The sequence below is a fragment of the Diadema antillarum genome, unplaced genomic scaffold, assembly GCF_040938485.1.
Source record: "Diadema antillarum isolate AM-2024a unplaced genomic scaffold, OU_Dant_1.0 scf00000042, whole genome shotgun sequence".
In the NCBI taxonomy this organism is placed as follows: Eukaryota; Metazoa; Echinodermata; class Echinoidea; order Diadematoida; family Diadematidae; genus Diadema; species Diadema antillarum.
This window is the reverse complement of record NW_027270931.1, coordinates 1,270,824-1,291,273: the sequence shown is the minus strand read 5'-3', so window position 1 is coordinate 1,291,273 and position 20,450 is coordinate 1,270,824. Positions and strand designations below refer to the sequence as shown.

The 20,450-nt window shown below is 37.8% G+C and overlaps 1 protein-coding gene across 1 annotated transcript; it reads right to left on the bottom strand.

The window, feature by feature from the left end:
- Nucleotides 1–14,533: 14,533 nt before the first annotated feature.
- On the bottom strand, nucleotides 14,534–19,940 carry LOC139712721 (tRNA-splicing endonuclease subunit Sen15-like). Its single transcript, XM_071624523.1, has 4 exons — nucleotides 19,801–19,940; nucleotides 17,772–17,853; nucleotides 15,973–16,108; nucleotides 14,534–14,852 (listed from the first exon to the last, which is right to left on the bottom strand). The coding sequence occupies exons 1-4, from the start codon at nucleotides 19,867–19,869 to the stop codon at nucleotides 14,534–14,536; spliced, it is 606 nt and encodes a 201-aa protein (XP_071480624.1). The 5' UTR covers nucleotides 19,870–19,940.
- Between the last annotated feature and the right edge of the window lie 510 nt (nucleotides 19,941–20,450).

Genomic DNA, 20,450 nt, shown 5'->3' with positions numbered 1-20,450 from the left:
CAAGATAACAAGAGAACGGGTAAACGGATTTGCACGAAATGTTCAGGGAATGTTTGGATATTGACAGGAAAGAATCGATTAGATTTTGGTGATAATCGGTTGACCCTTGCAAATTCTGTGTGACCTTGAAGTTTTGACCCCATGGTATAGTGACCATTCCGAAAATTTCCCGTTTCTCACTTTGCGATTTTCCGCTACCATACGAAGACATAAACTCCCCAACGATCCGACTTCGCTGCTCAAATGTTCGTAAGAATTCCGAAATTTACGTTTAGGCCTATTTGAGGGACTATGTCCTTCTAGATTTATGAAAGTTCGTTCTCCGTCATCACAAACTGGCCCGTATTTTGATGATTTTTCAAATTAACATTGATTGTTTTTTTCGTTGGAGGAGCATTTTGCTCGGTCGCAGTCACACTGCACGATATGCGCGCTCAATGTCAATGCGTGTGCAAGGCCGCTGAAAATGCATCGCGCTCTACACTGTTGGTGCAAAATTGCACCGGGGACGTTGCGGCGCTCGTTGGTGGCCGAATACTGGTGCAGTAGACATTTGCATTCAACCCTTGCATTGAATAATTCCCGTAGACACTAATCATAGGGGTAATTGCCTAGGGGGTACGTAAATTTTGTTTTTCTTTTTTGCTTTTGTGGATACCATCAAAGATCGTACACTCATACGACCTTTGATATTTGATGATTTTTCAAATTAACATTGATTGTTTTTTTCGTTGGAGGAGCATTTTGCTCGGTCGCAGTCACACTGCACGATATGCGTGCTCAATGTCAATGCGTGTGCAAGGCCGCTGAAAATGCATCGCGCTCTACACTGTTGGTGCAAAATTGCACCGGGGACGTTGCGGCGCTCGTTGGTGGCCGAATACTGGTGCAGTAGACATTTGCATTCAACCCTTGCATTGAATAATTCCCGTAGACACTAATCATAGGGGTAATTGCCTAGGGGGTACGTAAATTTTGTTTTTCTTTTTTGCTTTTGTGGATACCATCAAAGATCGTACACTCATACGACCTTTGATATCATCACACTCTCGGCTTGCTATAATCAAAATATCCCGCAAGAAAACGGCGTATTTCTCGATTTTTAGCGCTTTTTCCGCGACCCGTCGCGTAGACAATACTCTTAAAACTGGACTTAATTCGCGCGCGCTTGGAAAAGTTCCGATTCTGCACTTTTGACGGTGGAATTTGGGATTTTCGATGGATTTTTGGAGGAGACTTAAGGACTTTCCTGTACGTGAATGAGTGTTAATACCGTATGTGCAGGTCACCTCCCTGGTATGTGTAATTATGTGATTTGCGTGTGATGTGACTGTAGAACCAGGGAGGTGACTCACCTCCCTGGTAGAACCAAAGATCGTACACTTCAGTGTACGATCTTTGGTAGAACTCACTGGGTGGTGATAAAGCACACTGGCAATTAAGTGGCCGAATTCTGGTAGATGACCGAATGCACATTATGTTTACCCCGACTTTGTACTTAGGCGTGGGTCTGCCGCCTTTGACGGCCCCTCTCTAGTTTTACTGTGCAATTGGTTTGTTTACAGTGATCCTTTGTCAAATGTTGTAATCAGTCCTGAAGCAATGAACTTCATTTATTTTTTCCATAAGCTTTAACATGCAACTTATACTGTATCCACTTATTGCTAACTACGGCCAACCTTTAATTGGTGTGATGTAATATTATTAACATTATTAGTATTATTGTTATATTGTTATATTCATCATTATTTTGAGCAACTTCAGTCTAGACAAGATGGCAATGGCTCTGCGCCATTCTAGCGAGTAGTTGACTTTATTCATGGAAAAGAGAAACTGCCAAAAGTACGTTTACAACGTGTCGTTTTGTAACAAAGTACAAGACCAAAAAAGACTTGAATCTTGTACACTGTCAGTTTCATTAGTAGATTACAAAACAAAATAAAAGGAGAATATGTACAAATATAATATATTCTGGCATGAATTCATTTCCCTTCCTGATTTAATGATATATCATACTTGTGTGTGTGTGTGTGTGTGTGTGTGTGTGTACGAGTGTGTTGGCCACATGAATATGTTTCATACATGTTTGAATATTTATGACAAATGTTATGTACAGAATAAGATAAATATATTTTTTTTAAATTGTGTTTTCAACGGAAATGGAATTAATAAAAAGATCACTGAAAACAACAAAAAAATGATCACTTCGGGGGAAAAGGAAATTTCAATAACTAAGTAATTACTTCAAGTTAATTTTAAATCATTTTTTTCTACTTTTCGACAGAACATTATCATACGAGAATTACTTGTGTCCATAATCAATGGTTGACTGTTCAGTGAAGACTAGAGGTAATCAAAAGCATGGAGACATAGGTTGGAACCACAATTTAATACATTATTCACGTCCTTCAAGAAAATCGAGGGTCCACTGATAAGCACAGCTTGTTTACTATGGACAACTCATACGATCGACTCAAAAACTTACAAAATGGAAATATGAAACAATTAAAAACACGACAAACATAACGGGACAGACAGGACAGAAGACACAAACAGACATTGAAAAAATCACAATACAAGATACGGCAACGGCATGAATGTAAGTGCCTACAAGCTGCATGCTACTGTGGAATCGGAACAAGGTTGATCAGAATAATTTTTATGGCTCATATAGATGGTGATTCACCACAGCTTTACAGCTGTGCTGATGAAATAAAGTATGCGTTTCTTTTTCTATGGAAATGATGATACTTTTGTGTATCAGTTTATTGTGGATTAATTAGAAATGCTCCGTTTATAGGTACATACCGTGTTCCAAGCAGTCACAGCAGCCCCGCTTGCCCGAAAAGTAATGCGCCTTGGATAGATAGGATATTCTGCTGTGTTATCCGCTCCATATTCTAGTCTTGTTCGTTCCGGTCCTCGCTGCGGTGAACATGCAGCTAAAGACAACGATTTAAAGGGACATTCCAGACGATTTTCATAATTTCACATCATGTAGTACATAAATCGACAACTCCATGTATAGATTTATTGAATTTATTGTAGTTCTTGAGCAGAGATACAATACTTTGAAAAACCTTAAACAAATTACACTGAACAAGGATGGTGACATAGAGGTTCACATATTTCAGAAATGTAGCAATGTAATTTAATTACAATACCGCTTGCTCGCGAGTTCACCTGTGTATAATCTATGCACGCCTTCTTCTTTTGTTCTACTTCCTTGAGCCTGAACTCATGCATTCTTATGGTGACTCTGTCATGTCATCATCCTTGTTCATTGCAATTGGTTCTAAATTTTGAAAATATTCTTATTCTTCATTCCAATTAAGAAAATTCTGAAACTCTCCTCAGTAGAACTAATTTATAGTTGTTCAAATGTAAAAATCTGAAAATCATCTGGAGGTCTCCTGTAAAGGTTTTATGACATAGTTTACTAATGCATGTTGATTTGTGTCGATTCATGATACCCTCAACATTACATTTGCGGTAAAACGAATATCCAGAATCATTCCATATATCTTTAAATACTTTTTCTTCTATATTTCTTCAGATTATTTGGATACACAAAAAAAAAAACCACACACACACACACACACTAAAAAACAAACAAACAAACAAACCCTTCCAAACCTGTGTGGAAGTTCAAGTTATGTTTGGGTAAGGTGGATCTTCTCGCCCCCTGATTTGGCTTGCTCCAGTCTCTGCAGTGCACACACCTTTTTCAGTTGGAAGGGAGGATGAAACTGCTAATTGGTCACTCATTAGTTTGTTTACTTGTTTGTTTGTTATATTCTCGTTCCCCATCTCGGAATATCGCTCTTGAACAAGATCTGATTTGTATATGGTAACTTAATGTTCTGCCTTTTTTTTTTTGTTCTTTTTTACAATTCCTCTACGTTGTTCAGTGATTGCGTTATTCTAATCAAGTTGATTGTTGTAAATAGTGTGATTCTGTATAATTTTTCAATAAAACATAAATAAAAAAAAGATTCTCGTTGTGACCTCATCTGTCAATCATTGCTAAAGAACTGATATAATGTTATGTTGAACAAAAGACATTGGAATGCACCTTCCCCTCAACTCAGCATACCTTGTATGTTTCTGTGATATAATGTGACCGTGACTAACAAAAGACATGGCGAGGGAAAACGCAAGTCATGCTCAGTCTCGGGGAAGGTGCATTCAGTGTCTTTTGTTACTCCTATTAGTACTTCAGTGCTTTGATTGACAGATGAGGGCACAACCAGAATCTTGGTTGGAAGGGTGCTTTTTTTTCCGTTGTCGTTGTTCTTTTTGTGGACGTATCCAATTAATCTAAGGAAGAATAGAAGGAAAAAAAATATGTAAAAATATATGGCATGTTCTAGATATTCGTTTCACTGCAAAAGTGATGTTGAGGGTATCGTGAATCAACACAAATCAACATGCATTTGAATGTCATATACGAGTAACCTTTAATGTAGTCTGGTCAGGCTAAACTACGCAATAAATCCCGTCGCGTTGCATTACGGACCGCCTCCAAGTGTTTGTTTTTTGTTTTATTTTTTATTTTAAACGGCCTGTTATGTTCTGTCCGGTTTTGTTGCGTACACCCCGATTTACCACCGGGACTGCAGTGTGTGTGTGTGTGTGTGTGTGTTTTCTTGACAGTTTAAATTCTGACACGGCATCCATGGCAATCACGGCCTGTCAAGTTTGCCCGTCCAATTCCATCTCGTTGTCGCCCGCCCAACCGTTTTGTCCACGAAAGTCTGAATCGTGAATGTCGTGGCCGGCGGGAACAGGTAAAACGCAGCAGAACATTCCCTTGTAATATATTACTCAAATTAAGAACACAAAGGAAAAATAAACCTAAACTTGCACTGAAAAGAATACAGTCAGAGCGATTTTATTTTCGAGTTTTTGTTGTTGTTGTTGTTGTTTGTTTGGTTGTCTAACAAATTCCAGAATTTATGACTGTAATGTGTATATGACTGCATTTTGAGCTAAAGGTAAATTGATTGATTAAGTCCTTAAAGGTAAATTATATGATTAGACTTCTTGTAAACATGGGGTCAAACATATTGGGAAGTATATTAATATTTCAAGTACTAGTGAACATAAATTGTCCCAACTGAAACAAATACAAAAATTTCACTTTTAAAATTGTGTAATTGAGATATAGTGCTCCTAAATAGAAAGATCGGGTGAGTACGCATGGGTGCATTGTTTACGATGACCAGATAAACATTTCCATGTTTGAAGGAACCATTAGCAAATCCAAATCAAGTTAATTTAATTGAAACATGTACGTCGGACTGCAATTAGTTTGACTTTGGTCGGGTTGGGAGCACTTAGCAGATGAGGATTTTGACTGTCACCGAGTGAAATCAGTGTTTGAATTCTCTTCAGGGTGCACGTCCTTCTGAGCGAGTTATTTTCTTCACACCGTGTACCTGAGACCAGGCATTTGAACAAAATGTGCACGTGGCAATACAATAGGTGGGCGTTGCCCGGTAATGCAACCACTATAACGCTATATGCACGAGGTAACTTTGGAGAGTTGATTATGTGGTTTTTTTTTTCCACAATCTTTTTAAGGTTTATCATCAGTGCTGCTGTTGCTGGAAATCAATATAACTTGCAAAAACAAAAAACAAAAAACAAAAAAAAACTTTCTCAACTGCCAAAGAGACAGGCAAACAAACAAACAAACAGTAAGTGGTAGTGTCCTTAGAGTTTAAAGACTGATGTATCCACAAGTTCATTTTTTTATGCGATGCCTGCAAAAGAGAACGTTGAAAGTATTATATGTCACGTACTCGTATAGGTCAAAATCAATTAATATTCACACTTCATCAAGATTGCATCAAGGAGATATTAATTTCCAGGTGACCTCAAAATAAGATATCTACAGATCACAGACGACCTCAAAGCACTCAAAAGCATTTAAAAGCTGGGAGGAAAGTATTGATTTTTGTGAGCAAACACACAATATCTAGCTCCTATTGAGGTGCGAGATTTCTTCAGCCCATTACTTCGGAAAAGAAGAGTGAAAGCGAGCAATCAATACAAGCAAGAGTGATAGGTGAGTAAAGTGCAGGTCAAGGAGAGGTCTTATTTTCTTTCAAATACATGATTCCATCGAGCTGAATGCATTCCTAGCATTCAATAGTGAATTCTTTCTTTGCCAAACTTTTGCAGCGTCTCTCAATTTTGTAAGAAGAGGAAGGAGGAGGAGAAGAAGGAAAAGAAAGGAATATTCCCTGCCTGAGTAATTGTTCATATTTTCTCCAATTTCCGTCGATCCGTTATCTTTTATGTTCACTGAATCTTTGCGCATGAAAAGAGAAAAAAAAGAAGAGAAATTCCCGTTGAATGACACTAGAGTAAGAAAAGTTGTCGAGAAAAAGTGTGTGCATACTGCTACTCAAAAGTAAATCATAAGGCAACAGCTACACTTGACAATGTGTTTAGAAATGTCACGAAGCATCAAAATGCGTTGTTGTTGTTGTTGTTGTTGTTGTTCTTGTTCTTGTTCTTGTTGCTGCTGATGCTGCTGCCGTTGTGTTAAGCGAGGTGCACAGTGTGGAATCTCAGAAACGCTTGAAATTTGGCGTAACATTGTACGCCTACTGAGGTTTCAAATTGTCAATTTTCTTGGCTATTTTCGTTTTGGTTTTGCTTTGTTTGTTTGTTTGTTGGTTGGTTGGTTGATTGGTTGGTTTTCGTCTTCTTGTGAATTTCATTATCTTCTCGAGTCGGTACTTTCATTTTCCAGACTCGTGGAATCTTTCGTGTGACTCGTAAGGCGTCTCATTGTTTTTCACAATATCTAACGTAAAGCCGATAAAAGTCGTCAGCCAGAGGACGCGCAATTTGAAAACACCTGAATTTAAGTTAATATGCAGTCAAAAATACACTCGTGAAATCAAAAGAACCATATCATTAATACCTCCCGAAAACCGAAACTTTCGGTCTTAAAAAAAAAAGAAATGAGCATGATGAAATAACGTAGGTACAATTGCTAACACAGAAAGCTTGAATCCAGCATAAATACCTTACATTTCAATATCTTTTATAATATATTTCCACTAGTTTTCAAATTTTTGCGTTTCTTATTTGAATGTTCATAAATATGCGTGAACATTCATGATAAAGAAACCTAATGACGAAGGTGTAGCGGACCAAATGAAAACGTTTTTTTTTAAGTTCATCAAAGACCAAGTCGACGTAGCAGACCTAATAAAAACGTTTTATAGACGTTTATAAATAGCGAAGACGTAGCGGACATAATGAAAACGCTTTGTAACGTCCATTGACGTTTTTAAAACGTTTTTAAAAAACCTGTGCTTTGCGGTAGATTCTTAGTCCCAACTTTGACGGTATGTACGTTTAATCCATTTTATACGAAGACTTACGGAATCTCAATATAAAACAGAAGTTAAGGAAACGTTCTGAAAACGTTATGTGTTTGCTGGGAAATTACATACTGGCGGGTGCAATTTTGTCACGTTATCGAGTGAGAGATCGTTACTAATAGAACAGCACCATCTACATATCAACGACATCAAGTATGTATTTCTACACATGTGGCTTTTATGGGGCAGGTCTGCAGTTCTGCGGGGAGCGACATTGTTACATTTCGTTACAAAAGGACTGATTTCGCAATGATATAGGCTATGCGACACTTGGCACCCCAGCTCGCACCAGCTCGCCACTGTCCAGCTCGCAGGCTCAGGTTGCACAGTGGACATTGGGCTTTAAACTTCAACAGAACAAAGTCCCACTTCACAGTGGTATTTTTCACTCTTTGCAATCCGCGGCGCCACTAAATTTTCATATGGTGATTATTGATAAGGCCCTGGTCCTCATAACGGTTTTCCATCTCTCGTGTTAGGCGGATTCTCGCAATGTATTGATACGAAAAAAAAAAAAAAAAACGTTTTGCATGAACATACTAGTATTTAATCATAAGTACTGTATTGAGTTAAAAGTTCACATAAAACAATTTTGTGGTTTAAAATTTGGGAGTTAGCAGACATGTATGAACGATTAAATTAGTTTTTACTCGGTGCTTGAATCAAGTTTGTGAAAGAGACAATACAGCCGTTCTTGGTGCAACCATTGACTCGATGTGGTGAATCCTATTGCCTTTGATATTTTCCCCTAACATTTCTTTTTCCATTGGTTATTGATTTGTATCCAATGTGAACTTCGCGTTATATACTTTTCGAGATATTTGATTAGCATCACCGAGAACCACCCACTTTCTCTTTGTTCATGGAAGATATCTAACAACTAAGCTCTTCTACGGAAGTAAGCAAAGATGAGTAAGCAAAAACAGAAAATTTAACAACAGCAACAACAAAATCCCTTTTCATTACAAAGTCCTTTGTTGTTGGTGGGTGCCGGTTTCTTTATATCTTTTTTTTTTCAAACTGTGATATCAATTTATTGACTTTCTCGATGGTAGCAAGAATGTTCCAACTACTGCGCATCTATCACAGTATTACGAAGATATATTACCACCTAATGCTTTAAAGGTGAGTCTCACTATGTTTATAATTATGATGAATTCATTAATTTTGTCAAACTATGTGTCTGCAGCTGGTCTTATTAGTGTAGAATGAGGATGGTATCTCCATTTCACCACGGGATTTTATTTACATAGTATATGCATACAAACGCACACAAAATACTGTGTTCATGTGTGTGTACAATGTATTTCCATTAAGGATTATATCTATGCGTGGGCATATAATAAATATTGTATATACGTTAGATACAAAAATGTATGTTTATTATCATTATTATATATATACAGTATATACGTATATATATATATATATATATATATATATATACAGCTGTATATATATATATATATATATATATATATATATATATATATACCCATACATTTTGGGAGAGACAGAGAGATGTACTTGTTTATGGTAGACTCTATATGATGCATATTTTGTGGGTGATGATTATTTGTTATGTATTATCCACATGCTTCAAATTTTAATGGTAGTTTCCAAAATCGATCTCAGCAGGCATTTCAGAAAATCAGGTTTTTGTCTGAAAAAAAAAATAAAACAAAGTTCAATATCCTTTGAAAAACACAGCTATTTTACATGATCAGTGAAAGATAGTCACTTTTCAATGATAGTTTATACTTCACTACACATGTCGCAGCACTTCCATAGTCTTTATTCAATAAACTGTACAAACAACACAAAAACAGCACATAAATTAAGCCGAAGATATCCCTCAGCACATCTTGTTTTTCATAGAATGTATCTACATGCCCTTGAATTAATTTCTACCTTTACTTGTTTATTCGGTTATATAATCATGTAATGTATAGTTACTTCCCAGAAATATCACTACATAATTGTCTATTTAACAATCTATATCTATATTGGCGAATCAGAACTGAGCATTGAGAGACTCATAATTGATCTCGACGTTTATGCAACAGGGCCCAGCTGTTCTGCACAAATAAATTGTTTGTTTGACACGAGTCCCATAATTTGCCACGTCAGGCAAGCTTATGCATTTTGTTGCTCTGAAAACGAGTGAAGTGCCAAACCATCTGAGAAAAAAAAAGAAAAGTCATTTTCTGAAAAGTGCACATGATTTAATGATGAACTGGTTTATATCAGTCCTGCTTTAGTCTTTACATATTTAAATACATCTAAAATCTTCATGGAAACAAAGACACTCTGACTGCACCAAGCCTGCAAAAGCTGTCATCATATCAAGACAATTTAGACATATTTAAGATAAAAAACAAATTGACTCAGGCAAATGTCACAAATTACGTCATAAATCGCCAAAAATTCAAAAGAATAATTTCTGCGCAGTGCTAAAATCTAAATCAATTTAGGTCTCTCAATATTGTCAATCGATGAATGAATTAACAAGAAAAGCACTCAGAGAGTACAGACCTCTGCCAAGCAGCTCACTTCCATACGCATTGTGATTTCCATCCTATACTACAGTACTAGATTCATATTACTTGCATTATGAAATTCTTTTACCATCAAAATATACCCAAAGCATATGGAATCATTCTTGATGTCATTGTTGTATGAATGGCCCTTTGTCCTTATGATAACAAATTTTACAACAACAACAAAAAACAAGGAAAAGTAGAAATTACGCGGTGCGTAAAATATGTCCCCGCCGGAAGTAGCATTTAGTAGCAAAATGTACAATATCGGTAAAAAATCAAGGTCAAAGGTCAAAATTCTGTGTAGAAGTTTTGAAGCCCTCACCTAGTGCCATCACAAAAAGCAAACGGAATCGAAATCGGGTTAGAAATGGCGAAGGAGTAGCATTTTGTAGCCAATGTACAATATAGGTCAAAAATCAAGGTCAAAGGTCAAAGAAGTCAAAGGTCAAAATTCTGTGTAGAAGTTTTAGCCCTCACCTAGTGCCATCACATAAAGAAAACGGAAATGAAATTGGGTTAGAAATGGCAAAGGAGTAGCATTTTGTAGCAAAATGTACAATGCAGGTCAAAAATCAAGGTCAAAGGTCAAAGAAGTCAAAGGTCAAAATTCTGTGTAGAAGTTTTGAAGCCCTCACCTAGTGCCATCACATAAAGCAAACGGAATCGAAATCGGGTTAGAAATGGCGAAGGAGTAGCATTTTGTAGCAAAATGTACAATATAGGTCAAAAATCAAGGTCAAAGGTCAAAGAAGTCAAAGGTCAAAATTCTGTGTAGAAGTTTTGAAGCCCTCACCTAGTGCCATCACATAAAGCAAACGGAATCGAAATCGGGTTAGAAATGGCGAAGGAGTAGCATTTTGTAGCCAATGTACAATATAGGTAAAAAATCAAGGTCAAAGGTCAAAGAAGTCAAAGGTCAAAATTCTGTGAAGAAGTTTTGAAGCCCTCACCTAGTGCCATCACATAAAGCAAACGGAATCGAAATCGGGTTAGAAATGGCTAAGGAGTAGCATTTTGTAGCCAATGTACAATATAGGTCAAAAATCAAGGTCAAAGGTCAAAGAAATCAAAGGTCAAAATTCTGTGTAGAAGTTTTGAAGCCCTCACCTAATGTCATCACATAAAGCAAACGGAATCGAAATCGGGTTAGAAATGGCGAAGGAGTAGCATTTTGAAGCAAAATGTACAATATAGGTCAAAGGTCAAGGTCAAAGGTCACAACTGAAATTCTGTGTAGAAGTTTCAAAGCTCCCATGTAGTGCTATCATATAAAGCAAACAGAATCAAAATTAGCTCATAAATGACAGAGAAGTAGCAAATTGAACATTTTGATCACACACGGACGCACAGACAGACGGACGGACAGACAGACGGACGGACGGACACACGGACACACACACGTACGGAGCCCGTTTCATAGTCCCCTGCTCGAACTCGTTCGGCGGGGACAAAAAGAAAAAATCCTGGATCCAAAATTTAGTACATGTAATCTGTTCCTTGCGTTAATTATCTATTCTTCCCTGAAAATATCTCTAAATTTGTCTATATTTTCCAGTGTTTTGCAAACAGACAGACAAGAAAGCAACGCTGGCAAAAACATAACCTCCTTGGTGGAGGCAGTTAATCAATATCTCAGGACAAAAGATCTGTCATGACAAGCAGCAGAGACTCCAACTCTCCCGCTTTCGACGGGATATCTCCCGCCGAAAGCCCATTTTTGCAAAATCTCCCGTTCTCCAGCTTGAGATTTGATTTCTCCCGCCCTGGATCTGTGTCTCCCGTTGGAAAGGATATTTTACTTATTGCCATATCGTATGTTGAAAAATAGTCCTTAGATAGCACGAGAGAGTATCTAGAACCCTAGACTGGACCCCGGCCGCAAGGAATTTCGCGCTTCGCGCACATCAACTTGGAGTCTCCCATTTGCTAGGGGTTTCAGGCGGGAGAATCTCCAGATCAGAAGGTGCTGGGGGTTGGAGTCTCTGAAGCAGTAAAGTGCATCATGCAGTAAAGTGGAAAATAAACATGAGTTAAACACTATACCTCCACTCTATTACACACAACCAAATCTTCCAACATTCATATTTTACTTCTATTTCAGCATTTTCAAAGCCTTGATTGAACACTCGTAACATTATTCTCTTGTCTTATTATTGTTGATGCAGTATTTTCTTTTTTATTTTATTTTTATATTTTTTTTTTTTTTTTTTTTTTTTGGGGGGGGACTCCACATTCTAATGAGTTGCACATTCTGCTATGCTGATTAATCTCACAAATAGACCCTGCACAGGATTTTGAATAATTAGATGGAGCAGTTTCACTAGCTCATCATCACAAACTTAAAACTCTTGCAGTATATTCTTGTACTGCTTTACATTGCATTAAATACTTCACTTTTCAAGTACATCAACATCAAGGTGAATGAACACACTGCCTCCGCAGCATTTCCACAATACACAAATTGTATTTACTCTCTTTGCATTATAAACATTGCATATTTCAATTAACAAAATTTGTATTTCAGACATGCCACAGAGAGAATTACTTCAGACCTAATTTTCCTCATGTACATGTGAAAATTCTCACATATTTAGCCGGACGAGAAGTAAAATGATTAATAAACAATCTATGAAGCATTGCACTCTGACATAAATTCGCTTTTCACCAAGTAGTTGGCAGGCAAAAAAAAAAAAAAATGTAATAACAATAACTACAGAAGCACTCTGAGAGCACTGACCTCCGCCAAGCATCTACTTTCCACCAATGATCTTGTTCTTCCTTAGAGATCAGTGATTTCCACCCATTTGTATGCATGCTGAAAATCACCTGATTCACACCTAAAAAATGTGCAGCTTGAACCCCCAAGTTTCGTTGACCCTACCTGTCAACATATTGAAAATCCTTTATAAAATCCATAAACTTTCCGGTTCACTACCAAAATGTAATCATCGGCTCCTTGTGTCATTCTCAACCTTTCCTGCAAGTTTCATCCAAATCCGTTCTCAACTTTTTGTGTCATTTTGCACAAGGACAAACAAACAAACAAACGGTTATGAAAACATAACCTCCTCCCTTGCGGAGGTAATAGTAATACATAAATACATAAGGACATCAAATAAACGCAGAGTTGCAGCAGCAGGTTTACATACTTAGAGTGCTGGCTAACATACTGATGCTACAGGCCATTCACCTTTACCTGCTTGATTAAGGTTTAAATGCACATCAGATATACAAAGACACGATTAGCGGAAGCAACTAACTTACTGCTCCTTTTCCACATCATCGTCCCGTCCTTTTCCTTCTCCTCCTATCTCTCCTTCTCCCTCTCCTCCATCCATTCACCTTTCCTCTGTATTCTGCTTCTGCTGGCATACCATGTCAGTCTTGCCTTCTCAGTTTCTCCTTCACTGCATCTTATGCAGTGAAGTTACATTGGTTGATGAAGTTACATTGGTTGCCAGTAAGGCAGAGAATTGCATTTAAGAATTTGTTACTTATTTATGAAGTACTGCATGGTCAAGCACCTGGTTATTTATCAGAATTAATATCAATAAAATCATATTCATATTCGCATAGTTTAGGAAGTACACAGAATAAGTTGCTTCTAAAGCAACCTCACTTAAAAACAAAAGTAATATAGGGGGATTGTGCCTTCAGTTGTGCTGCTCCAAAACTTGGAATAAACTACCTGAGAAAATGAGGAAGGCCCAATCATTTGCTCTCTTCAAATCTTTGAAGACTTACCTTTTTTCAGAAGCCTTTGATTAATTTGTTATTTATTCTTTGTGTGTCTAATCAGTAACAATGTCAGGAGCTCTGTTACATTACAGTGCAGTAGAGTATATTTACATAGTAGCTGCGCTATACAAATTTGTCTAATTATTATTATCATTATTCACTGCATCTTACTGTAGCAGAGAGCCTGGTACTCTTTCTCAAGATACTCCAAGCAAAGAAATCTTCACAGACATACTCACAGCATGGATGTAGACCACACAGTCAATCATGTTGAAATCATTTCACTATCTGTCCGAAATGTTTTCTCTGATAGTTTTCGTAATGTTGCTAACCTGGCCTACTGCATTCAGTCTTACTTTTAAAGCATTTCACAGAGAGTCTTAGCAGGTGTTCTACGAAGTATGTCCAACATTAACTCTGGACTAACAAGAGCAAGATGGCAAGATACTTGGCCGTTTGGTGGATTTTTTTTCCCCCTAAGAATGCAGTGTACCCTTATATAATAAAGTCCTCAGGACCAGCTATTTTCTTTCGTTTTAAAAATTTTTGTTATAACTGAATAGCATAGAGTATAATCACATACAAATAGATGATAATTTAGGGACCTGAATTTTGATTTTGGCGTAGTGAGAATTTTGTTAAAATAACCATGTTCACCACAACGGGATTGCACTGCATTCTCTGGAGGTTCTACACATCATGTTTTCATATATTGTCTGTTCAACTATGAGATGGGTGAGTGTTTCCACAAGAATCTCATGAGGTTAGCACCATCAAGATCTCTGATAGAAAAAAAAAAATAAGGCGTACGAAGAGCACCAAAAGCATACAAACACAAAGTCATCATCATCTCATGCCACCGTCGGGGTGCGGATGCCTGCCTTTCCTTTTCACCCCCTTCCTCCCTCTACCCTTCATCTGCCCCTTCTCCTTTCCGCCTTCTTCTTCCTCGGTGGGCTCAGCCGAGGGTCCGCTGTCCGGTGAGACAAGCCCGTTGCTAATGCGGTAGTAGACGATGGTCGAGTCTGAGTCCACCATGGCGAGTGTCAGGGTCTTCGTGGCCCTGTGCTCCTCGGGAATCTCGGCACCCCGATGTGGAGTGATACTATCTAGACTGGTGTGCTTGGACTGCTTTGGTTCAATGCTTGACAAGAACTTGCTTAAACTGCACAATAGAACAAAATGACAAACAGAGCACAAAGATATACGGTATGAATAAATGTAGAGATGGACAGACATGCAAACAAATAAATATTCATACAAACAGAGAACTATCGTACCTCTCATGATCAAACAGCACCTCTCATGATCAAACAGCACGATTACTTGATTTGAAAGCAATGGTTCACTCATACATGAATTTACAAAAGATACACAAGTGGACTTTTATATCATATTAATATCCGATGACAATTTTGAAATCTTCTAAAGCATAATTACATGTAAGATGCATATTAAACTGTAAAATGTCAATATTTCCCTTTTGATTCTCAAAGAAGATAGGAAGTATATACAAAAGGCAAATATTACTTAGCATATTGTTGGCTGAGAACCAGAAAGCCGTTACCATAATTTTGCGGGGTATTGAGTCATGTGTATGACATTGTAGAGCTCGATCTCCTCTTCATGTTCAATAAAATTTTATAAGTCAAAACCAAACGGACACTATTTTATCCAATATTTGGAACAATGCTTAAAATTCCATCCACTTTTGATTATTTAATAAACTTTTCATTTCATGAAAATTGATTGTTTCGTGTTTATCTCTGCTTATCAGATAGCGCCCTTGTGGTTCTCAGGAAACAATATTGTATTTGTGCATAAACACTTTCATGATGTCAATACTAAAACATTATGTATCACATTTCTCTCTGGTCAGGCAATTTATAAACATCATTGCTGCTCAATATAGTAACATTGCAAATGGGAATTTAAATAAAATTGTCCCTCTTCTGTGCAAAGCTATCTCGGTGTTCCCTTTGTAACGTAAATCTTTGTGAAGTGCGTGGACAATGGGGATTTCATCATAGCTTGATAGAATTAATTTGAACATCAACCATCAGTGAGGGTCAAATTACTTGAATGCTCATGACAAGTTTGCTGTTGAGAAAGTTACAAGTATTTTACGTGATATCCAGCATAAACAGGAAGAGCAAAAATATTTGCATGTCAATCTGCAAAACTATTTGCCCAAAGCCGTCCATGTTCCACAATTGCCACAAGGTCAACTCGCAAAGCAATATCGGACATTGCCGTGATATTCTGATTACGGAGGAGAAATTTACCATGCTGGAGAGAGGACAGCCTTTGTCTGCAGAGGAAGCACTGCTACGTAGTCTTCTTTCTTGCTCGGTTTGCCCGTCATATACACCATCTGAAGACTCCCACAAGGATGGAGCTCCACATTCCACCAATTTTTGGCTGGAAAGGTGAAGTAAAAGCAACTATCCTAAAGTAAAATTTCTCCATGTCAGGAAAACAAATCACAAGATTACATTTCATATAACATGTATATAAAACAGTAGTGCAGTTGGCATCTTTTAGATGAGGTGCTCCCTTATAACTCTATAATGTATTAGCACCCTCTACGGCATTGCTAGTAATAACAAATTGTGATACACCACACTACTTGTCACTCTGTGATTAACGACATGCACGTTGTGTATTCTTTGTGGTCGTCACAAAAGAAGATAACACATTGTGTCAGGAGTGGGATGTCGTTATCACACTAGAATTAGTTACGCCCCTGGCGCCTTTCCATATGTCATCTTATGTGGTGCATACTAGCATCTTGGCATGTTTACATTTGTGACCTGCTACAACAAAAGGATCCTAAAGTCGCTGATGGCTGAGCCGAGAAAATCAAGTTTGAAGTCACATCTCATCAAAATTGGTCAAAACAATAGGATTTCTGTTTTTGGCATAATTTTGTAGTCTATTGTTTTGTCCCTCATCTGCCGAAATTTCGAAGCTAAATGATCAAAGGAAAGGCAAGAAATCAGCGTTTTTCTGGCCCATGATATTCCGGCTTTCAACATAACAGAAACGTGTCCGAAGATTTGGATTTTGCGCCACAGCTATAAACTCCACCCCTAGCAACGAGGGAGTGATCTTATTGGTCAGTGTGTGGCATCCTGATTACTGATTGGTCGTGCATAGAGCTTGAATGAACATCGCGGAGGTCGCTAGGAGCATGCCTTCTATTTTCAAGCCGTGAAAACTTGTCTCGCCTCCCCTTGATCATGGTAGCATCAGAAGGAAAACTTTGAAGGCGTTTTTCTCTGATTTCCTCAACCATTTGACATGCGCTAGTAAAATCATTGATATAGTGGTCTCCGCAACCGAGTACTTTTATAAGTTGTTCTATATATGAAATTGAAATAAAAGAAGAAGAGAATAATGTCATGCCATTTTCAGAAAATTGTCCTCCCCCAACTTTTGGATCCTTTTGTTGTAGCGGGTCACATTTATACAATCATTCATTCTACCAAAAAGGATCCACGCTTTACATACTTTACTGAAGTCCAATGCCATGACATTCCTTTGATATATTCCATGTTTTACTGGGAAAATCTCTGGGGGAACTCATGAGATTATATGACTTATTCTAGAGATTTGAGGATAGGCCTGTTAACCCTTTGTGCACTTTGATTGCTGATTGAAACAGAAAACCCTATAGCATCGTGCTCATTGTCCAAACCCCCTGGCAGAGAAAGGGTTAAAGGCATGATCACTAGGCCAGTTAGATTATATGTTTGTCTATTCATATGACACACAGACCAACAACCACTGTTGGAAAATCAATGTGAACACTTACCATGCACTACTTTTTTTTTTCTCTTTTGTTTCCTGTGAGTAGTAATTGTTCAGACCCTTTGAAATGTGTAGTGATATTTTCTTGTCCTTTACAAAGTAATCTTGTGCATAATAGACATGTGGATTGGCTGCCTTAAAGAGGAAGACACAGTACCTTACTAGTATTACACAATGGCATCTGTGTAACCAAGTAGGCAGGATGGGCAAATGCATTAATTACAAACCTGGTATATTCAAAAGGAATAGTATGATAAAGTTTATTGTTTACCTTCACACAAATCTAGGTAGACCAGAAGAGTTGAACTGAGTTGTCCAGTGTCCTGAAAACCCCATGACAGCATTTCTTTATACTGCAGAAAATAGAGGTATACAGAAGTTACAATACGACAACATATGATGCTGTGATTACATACAAAATACTGTAGCTCCTATGGGTTAAAAGTCTTATGTAACTCATAATAGTATTAATTCCAAATGAATCATGTGCACACACAATAATACTACTACAGGGCATAAAATTGAAGTTGATATTGTCATTTAATGAATAATTACCACTTGTTGTTTCAGAATGGCTAAAAGGAACAAATACTTCTGGTCTTTATAATAGCTACTTGTGATTGCAACTCCAGCCAGAAAGTAACCTGTCAAAACAAACAAAATGCCACCAAAGACAAAAAAAAAGTGAGCAATGTAGGCCTAGGGCAAACTAATAATTGGTTTCTTTCCAACTTCTTGATTTCATGGTTGATCCTACAATTATACTTAATAATCTTATCAATTGTTTCAAATTGCTAATGTATGACAAGAACAAGTGAATACATTTACATTTCTGTCTTAACCCATTGAGGACGAGTCCCAAGTATACTTGGGTAAGAGTCCATGGGAAATGTGTAGTGCAGCAAAATCAACCTTTCCTCAACTTTTGTACATGATGTATAAGTATGTATGGCTTTTGAAAATCATGCGACCCACTACAACAAAAGGATCCTAAAGTTGCCGACGGGTGAGCCGAGAAAATCAAGTTTGAAGTCAGATTATCAAAATCCATCAAAACGTTCAGATTTCTGTTTTTGACATAATCAAAGAAAAGGCAAGAAAATAGCATTTTTCTGGGCCATGATTTTCTGACTTTCAACGGAACAGAAACTTGTCCGAAGATTTGGATTTAGCGTCGTAGCTAGACTCTGCCCCTACGAACAAGGGAGTGAACTTATTGGTCAGTGCATGGCATCATACTGATTGGTCATGCGTAGACCGCTAGTGGTAAGCTTGAATGAACATCGTTGAGGTTGCCAGGACTGTACCTTCTATTGTCAAACGGTAAAAACCATCTTGCTTCCCTTTGATCATGATAGCGTCGGAAGGAAAACTTTGAAGGTGGTTTTCTCAAAATGCTGCTTTCCTTAATCACTCGATATGCTCATCATAAAATAAAATCATGGATATCTCCGCAACCAAGTATTTTATGAGTCATGCTATATGACATTAAAGTGGCAGAGTAAGGGAATAATGTCATGTCATAATTTTCAGAAAACTGTCCTCCCCAGACTTTCGGATCCTTTGTTGCAGCGAGTCGCATATATTCATTTATCATTTATCAAACTCACGTAAATTTTTGTATCTGTGATTCATGTGTGATGTAATCCTGATATATGTTTGGAGCAAAGCCTGGCCTGGTTTGAGGCAATTTGACAGTTAGACAGAAAAATCTGTCTGTCCAAAGGAGTTTTTTTTATTTTTTATATTTACGGCTCTGGGGGATTCCATGCATGAAGCCAGATGTAGTCTCTGCGGAACATATCCCCGACGACCAGATACAGACGATCTTTCGGTCAATATGACAATTGACACAGCATAGAGCGATACAAAATTACCGAGACTAAACAGCAAGGATCTGTATCCATTAACACTGTCATGTCACTACTGACACTAGCATATGACTAGACTAGGCTCGTAAATAATATCTGTGAAACTGATTTAATCTGAGCAGTGAGCTATCAATGAATGTCAACAAACACCTTGCAATAGATAACACTGGCATGCCTACAATTCAATTACTACCACAACCGTTAGCACTACCAACTAAATAATAGTATTTCACGTATTCTGACTTCTGTGCAGCTGCATGCTGTGCACTTCTTGATCTTCCCAATCCCATCCCAATCCCATCACACATTCTTGCAATAACACAAAATCCAATATATGGGACACAAAGCCGAGCCCACTTTGTGCATTGCCATTGGGTAAGCACCGTACCAAGCATTTATTCGGTGATACAATCATCCTTACCACCTTACCTTTGGATGTTCGGTGAACCAGTTGAACCTGTCAACATTTACATCACTTATGTCGAATTGGGCCGCCATTAGTATTCAAGATAGTATTCACTTTCAGAGGTCATGTCGGCACGCAGTGTAAACAAAGCACTTACGTTTCGATGATACAGCACAGTAGTTTGTACATGGTGTATGTATTTTCATGCATGATCATTTCATGACTGAACATGCACGCAGGGAAGTTTCTGTGCACATGTCTGTATGCGTAATGACGCTAGAGCAGTGATGGCATCGCCCCGCCCCCTAATGAATATGAATAATTGTTGTTACTTTTCGACCAATCAAATATGACAGTAATGATGTAATGGCATGATGTGTAAACACGATACGCCCACTCAACGCCGTGTATTTACGACAACACTATCGATGTTTGCGTTCAGTGTATTCCCACTGGTCTATATTTGGAAAGTTGCACCACACTTACACGTTTGAATATGCTGGGCTTACGGCGGGATGTTGCAATATCTTGTAATTCTGCAATAAAACAGTTTGTCATGTGCAATACAACGGCATTTGCAATTAGTACATGGCCCGAGCCAGGTATCCAGCGGTCTTCGCTGAGGGAACTGTGAATTTTACCTGATTTCCTCGTCTGCCTTAGGAATAAAAGC

What these genes read in the sequence shown, in the direction of transcription:
- LOC139712721 (XM_071624523.1), bottom strand. Translation starts at nt 19,869, where the DNA reads ATGGCGGCCCAATTCGACATAAGTGATGTAAATGTTGACAGGTTCAAC. An exon ending in GGTTCACCGAACATCCAAAG is followed by an intron (nt 17,854 to 19,800) that starts GTAAGGTGGTAA and finishes TATTTTCTGCAG; the next exon opens with TATAAAGAAATGCTGTCATG. An exon ending in GCTGTCCTCTCTCCAGCATG is followed by an intron (nt 14,853 to 15,972) that starts GTAAATTTCTCC and finishes TCTATTGTGCAG; the next exon opens with TTTAAGCAAGTTCTTGTCAA.